Source organism: Dryas octopetala, chromosome 1 (genome assembly GCF_963921425.1).
Source record: "Dryas octopetala chromosome 1, drDryOcto1.1, whole genome shotgun sequence".
Taxonomy (NCBI): domain Eukaryota; kingdom Viridiplantae; phylum Streptophyta; class Magnoliopsida; order Rosales; family Rosaceae; genus Dryas; species Dryas octopetala.
Window position 1 is genome coordinate 27486790 of NC_141366.1, and position 6435 is coordinate 27493224.

At 35.9% G+C, this 6435-nt stretch overlaps 1 protein-coding gene across 1 annotated transcript; it reads left to right on the top strand.

Moving 5' to 3' along the window:
* The first annotated feature begins 4593 nt into the window (after nucleotides 1-4593).
* On the top strand, nucleotides 4594-5659 carry LOC147299489 (uncharacterized). Its single transcript, XM_086230933.1, has 3 exons — nucleotides 4594-4877; nucleotides 5218-5247; nucleotides 5365-5659. The coding sequence occupies exons 1-3, from the start codon at nucleotides 4594-4596 to the stop codon at nucleotides 5657-5659; spliced, it is 609 nt and encodes a 202-aa protein (XP_086087059.1).
* The last annotated feature ends 776 nt before the right edge of the window (nucleotides 5660-6435 follow it).

Here is a 6435-nt window from a genome sequence, read left to right on the forward strand (position 1 = left end):
CAGTAGCATACATTAACATTTGTCTTATAACATCAATTACCTGGTATTCTGTCCGCCCGTTGATGTTCCATTCAACAATGGATCCAGCATCAAACCTAGCAGTATCAAAATGGAAGTTTTATTCAAACCCCATATCTGCTGACGTTGGCCTGTGGTAGTAATTTTCGGTTGGAGCCATGGGAACGAGATTTCTTTTGAAATTTATTTTATTTACCTGGGCTGGATCGTCCTCTATGTGTCCCAAGAAGACTTCTTCTAAGTCTTCCTCATTTTCTTCCCCTTCTTCTTTAGAGAGGACATTCAGAACAGGACTTTTTGTTCCATCTGCTTTAGATGACATCTCTTTTTTAATATCTAATTTAGATAGCCTATCAAGTATTTCTTTCATTACATCCTTATGCTGATTAGAGGTAATTGGAGCTTTTAGCTTATAATTTTCTAATGCTGAAGGTGGCCTAAACATGACTTCTTGGTTTGTAGTTTTAGAGGAGATAGAGGCTTCTGGTTTAGCTTGTTTAGGGCAGATTCTATTTATAGAATCTTCGATTCTTGAGGTTTGGGCTCCTAAGGACTGGAGAAAAAGATTGGTATAATTTCCTTGAGACAAAACATCTCCAATATGTTCTGTGGTGACTTTGTCTATTCTAGACATAGCATCACTCTTAAAGGGGGCTGCTAATCCTCCATTTATCTCTATGGTTTTTGCTGGTGGGTGTATGGACCTAACTGTCTTCCCTTTTTTAGTTAGGTAGTTCTTGAGGGCTTCCTAAGGTATTAATTACCTGATTGTATTCTTCTAGATTATTTCTTCTTGCAAATCTCTCAAACCAAACAAAAAAGGCGATATGCCTTTTGAATCTTGTTATGTTGTCATTGAAAGCTCTATGAAGAATTTCCTTTTGTTCTGGGCCAAAGGCTTTTTCAAACCATTCTCTTTTCTCCCTATTTTTCTCACTCATGAATTCTTGTTTTAAGAGTTCATGGTCTATATCGAAAGGTCTTTCCTCTTCTAACATATTAACAAAGAGTTCTCCTTCAAATCTGAGAAGGTTGGTGATTGTGGTCTTCTTACCTGAGTTGGCCTTGCTCCGCTTGCTTCTGTGTTGGGTGTTTCCACCCTATACCAAGGTTGATTAACTTGGATGTCAGTCTGCATTAATCCTCCCATGATGATTTTATCATGTTCTAATTTTGCTACAAAAGAGCTTCTAGCACTTGGAATTCTAGAACTCTCTCCCCTTGAACTCGTGCTTGTCCTTATTTCCACATCTCCATCTTGGTGTTCAATGATCTGATCTACCTCTTGGTTTTCTAGAGGCTTGGCAGGAGCCTGGTTCTGAAGAGTCCATCTTTCAGGAAGGGTTATATCATTCCACATAATATTTTTTGGTACCACTACATTAGCCTTTCCCAAATTTGCTTGAAAAAAAGTAGTCTTACCTTTAGCTTCTAAATTATGTGTTTCCGGGCACAAAGTATTCATGGCCTTATAATAGATTCTATAAACAACAGCCATATTTTGTGAACCTGGAATCATATCAAACCCTTGTGTTTGAAGATTCAAGGTTAAAGCTTTTAAGGCTCCTTCATCTGCAAGTGAGATTGAAAAGTTGGGAAAACAATTGAAGAATACTGGTCCATCACAGAGTGATGACTCCACTACTCCCAGAAGAGAGTCTGAAAAGATATTGTGCCTGCAATCTCTAACACAGATCAAAACAGAGGTTTTTAATCCAGTTCTGGTTAAGGGTTTTACCGCAACTTGAACTAGTCCAATTTGTAGATATTTAAAGTTTCTTCTTTGATGTTCTTTTAACATCTCTTGTGAAAAAAGTTGGAAGTTTTCATGGGCTTCTGAAATTGCCACAGTTCTTTCACATGTTTTAATCACATAGTCACTTTTAAAAAAAAAAAGATCCTTTCCTGTAAATATCATAAATAGGAACCTTTGAGATTTTTCAATTTTGTAACTGTTTTTCGTAATCCTTGATTACTACTTCTTCAACATTTTGAATCCTCATGATATCGTTGGATCTAGATCCATCCGATCTACATGACAGTGATCTAAACAAATTAGCCATCTAAATCAAATTGAAAAATTTTAAACTTTCGAAGTTCTCAACGGTGTCAAGCGTCCTCAACGCCTATCCTCGGTTAACACGGACTTCCACCCCCCTCCAAAAGTTTATAAATTTAAACAAACTGAGATAAATGCTAATTGTTGTCGATCAATATTTGTAATCGGTGGATTAGGACCACTCCGATGTCACAGGGACCACGATTAACAACAACTTCTTGGCTCTTATACCATTTAAATAAAGCTTTAAGTAAGGTGGATAAGATATCCAATCCTTAAGAAAACTTAGAGGAAGTCTTCTTAGGACACATGGAGGACGATCCAGTCAAGGTAAATAAAATAAATTTCAAAAGAAATCTCATTCCCATGGCTCCAAGCGGAAATTACTACCACAGGCCAACGCTAGTAGATATGGGGTTTGAAGAAAACTTCCATTTTGATACTGCTAGGTTTGATGCTGGATCCATTGTTGAATGGAACATCGACGGGCGGACAGAATACCAGGTAATTGATGTTATAAGACAAATGTTAATGTATGCTACTGTTGATAGAGCTGCAGGAAATAATGAAAGCCAAGTGGCTTCAACCATTGTGACAGGCTTTTCAGGACAACTAAGAGAATGGTAGGACTTTCTACCAGAACAAATTAAGAATGACATCATGTTTGCCTCTAAAAGGTGGTAAAAACTGAACAAGGAAGAGAAGTGGAAGGAACGCAAGAAGATGGGGTAAACACTCTCGCTTATACCATAACTTTACATTTTTTAAGATCTATTGATCTTCAACATGAAAGATCCAGAAAGGTCCTTATGAATTTAAAATGTCCAACCTTATCTCAATTTAGATGGTATAAAGATGTTTTCTTTGCTAAAGTTTACACCAAGTCTGATTGCCACCAAGAATTATGGAAGGAGAAGTTTATTTCTGGTCTTCCTCCTTTGTTCGTAGAAAAGGTAAGAAATAGGCTTAAAGCTAGAAATAGAGAAAATATTCCCTACGACCAATTAACTTTTGGACACTTAGTTTCAAAAATTTGTGCATAAGGTTTAGCTCTATATACAGATATGAAATTAAAAAGACTTCTAGAGAAAGAAAAATTCTCCAGGGGAAAAGAAATGGGAGACTTTTGTGAACAATTTGGATTTTCTAAAAGCTCAGATCTTTTTAAAAGAAAAGCAAAAAAATTTCATAAACACAAAAGGTTTTAGAGGCAAAAGGCAGATTGGGCTAAAGAGCTAAAAGAAAATAGATTTCTAAAAAGAAAAAGATTTTCGAAAAAGAAAGGATTTAAGTCTCAAAAACCACCAACCTGTTTCAAATGTGGAAAAGTGGGGCATTACAAAAATAAATGTAAAGTAAGAGAAAAAATTAATAAACTCCAAATGGATGAAGATCTAAAAAAAGAACTTTTCAATATTCTTCTAAATTCAGAAGAATCATCCAGTGAAGAAATTCTAGGATTGGAGGATACCACAGAAGACAGATACTCAAGCTCAAGCAGTCAAGACTCAGCACTTTCATGCATTTGCAAAAAAGTAAGACAACTTGAGATAAATGTTCTGACTAGTCAGGATAATTTTTTATTAGATTTGATTGATAAAATTGAAGACCCTGTCCAAAAAAGAACAGCTCTAGAACAATATTTAGTAACGGTTAAAGAAGCTCAGCCTCCAAAAAGAAAGGAAAGTACTTTTCCATCCCCAGTAGAACCTTATAATTTTCAGCACATAATTGATAGAATAAAAATTTCAAAAAATAAGGAAACCCAAGAACCTTTTATTTCAGATCTAAAAAGAGAGATTAATGAAATAAAAGGAGAAGTAAAAAACCTTAAAACTAGGGTCAATCTTCTAGAATTAACACATTTATCGGAGAAATTTGAAGAGCAAGGTTTTGAAAAAGATTTTGCAGAAGAAATGCAAAGGGGAAAAAGAAATAATCTTCCCGAGGAAGAAGATTTGACTAGTCTAAATCAGATTAATCAAATAGATAGAATCTTCTCCCAGAGATGGTTTGTAGAAGTAACCATTCGAATTGGTCAAAGTTATGAATTCACCACCGAGGCCCTCATGGATTATGGAGCAGATCTGAACTGCTTAAGAGAAGGAATTGTCCCAACCAAGTTTTTTACAAAAACAACACAAACTTTGAATGCTGCAAATGGAAGAAAAATGAAAATAAACTATAAACTGTCCAATGCCGCAGTCTGTAACCAAGGGATCTGTTTTGAAACACCTTTCTTGGTGGTTAAGGACCTTTCTCAAAACTGCATTTTGGGAACTCCGTTTTTAAACATGTTATACCCAATGTAGGTCACAAATGAAGGTATTCTAGCTTCAGTTCATGGTTCTAATATTCATTTCCGATTTATTCAAGAACCTCAGTTTAAATTCATAAATAACATTAAGGACAGGATAGAAAAGAAGGAAAGATTTCTGTTTTCTCTAAAAGAAGAAATCCAACATAAGCACACAGAACAGGTCTTAAGAACTCCTCAGGCCCAAGCCCAGGTAATAATGATAGGTGAAACTCTCAGAAAAGAAATTTGTGCTGATTTACCTAATGCTTTTTGGAAGAGGAAAAGGCATGAGGTTTCACTTCCTTATGAACTAGATTTCAAAGAAGCCCAAATACCAACCAAGTCTCGGTCCATTCAAATGAATAGTGCTCACTTGGAACTTTGCAAGGCAGAGATTAATGATCTCTTAAAAAAAGGGCTTATAAGGAGAAGCACATCTCCTTGGAGCTGTCCAGCCTTTTATGTAGAAAAGGCTGCCGAGATAGAAAGAGGAGTCTCCAGGTTAGTAATCAATTACAAGCCTCTTAATAAGGTCCTTAGGTGGATTAGATATCCAATACCAAATAAAAAGGATCTGTTAAATAGATTATATAAATCCACCATATTCTCGAAATTTGACATGAAGTCAGGATATTGGCAGATACAAATCAAGAAACAAGAAAGGTATAAAACTGCCTTTACTGTTCCTTTTGGGCATTATGAATGGAACGTAATGCCATTTGGTCTAAAGAATGCTCCCTCAGAAGTCCAAAACATCATGAATGAAATATTTAACCCTTATTCTTCATTCACCATTTTTTACATTGATGATGTATTGGTATATTCAAAATCTTTTGAACAGCATGTCAAGCATCTTAAAATCTTTCAGAAGGTAATTACATATGCAGGGTTAGTTGTTTCAGCCAATTAAGAAAATGGAAATCTTCCAGACCAAGGTGAGATTTCTAGGACATAATATATTTCATGGAACAATAATTCCAATTGATAGGGCCATAGCTTTTGCAGATAAATTCCCTGATGAATTAAAAGACAAAACTCAGTTGCAAAGGTTTCTGGGAAGTCTGAATTATATTGCAGATTTCTTTCAAGACCTTGCTAAAGAAAGCAAGGTATTATACCAGAGGTTAAAAAAGAACCCTCTTGCTTGGACTAAAGAACATACTGAAGCAGTAAAAAGGCTAAAAGCCAAGGCAAAAGAACTTCCCTGTCTATCAATTCCTATTCCTGAGGCCTTTAAAATAGTAGAGACTGACGCCTGGGAACAGGGATATGGTGGGATGTAACACCCCGAACCTCGGGCCCATAAATGCACTGAAACCTTGACATTTAAACCTCTTTTCAAAGAATGAGCCATGCACTTAATATAATAAATAAATACGTTAATAAATCAGAGTGTGAGCCCAAAACATTTATGTAAAATTGACTGTATAAAATCAGTTAAATCAAAATTAAAATAAGTCCCACTGCCTCGTCTTCTCCTCACTGCCTCCTCAGCCTGCTTAACCTGCAAAACACCAATAACCACACTGCACCATATCCATGGTACACCGGGTCATTCGAACAAATAACCCGGTAAGCTCACTAGAGCTCGTATGAGTGAAATAACGAAATAATTAACCTTAATAATATCCTCAATTTCCATACTCAAAATAATCCACAAGAGTATCCATAATTACTCAATCACATCACAAATTCATCAACAAATAATCAAGCATCAAGATAAATATAGTTCCTCAAATTCACATCTTAAATCCCATCAATAAATAATAATCCTCATTCTGGCAAATCAATTGCCTAAACGTCAACTATTAACCTCAATCTCGAATCGTTCACATCCTAACTCATAACCTCAATGCATAAATCATTCATCAATTCCATCCTCAAGATTCAAGCCTAGACTTACCCAGTCCTAGTCAAATCAAATCCTAGCAAACAAATGCACACAAGCACACAAAGCAACGAAATAGACTATCTAATTTCACTCACAGTCTAACCACGCGAAAAGACCGAAACGCCCTTCTTGGCTCCTTTGCTCGGATCTCAAATCCGGCAACATAAC

What these genes read in the sequence shown, in the direction of transcription:
- LOC147299489 (XM_086230933.1), top strand. Translation starts at nt 4,594, where the DNA reads ATGATAGGTGAAACTCTCAGAAAAGAAATTTGTGCTGATTTACCTAAT. An exon ending in ATAGAAAGAGGAGTCTCCAG is followed by an intron (nt 4,878 to 5,217) that starts GTTAGTAATCAA and finishes TCTTTTGAACAG; the next exon opens with CATGTCAAGCATCTTAAAAT. An exon ending in ATCTTAAAATCTTTCAGAAG is followed by an intron (nt 5,248 to 5,364) that starts GTAATTACATAT and finishes TCCAATTGATAG; the next exon opens with GGCCATAGCTTTTGCAGATA.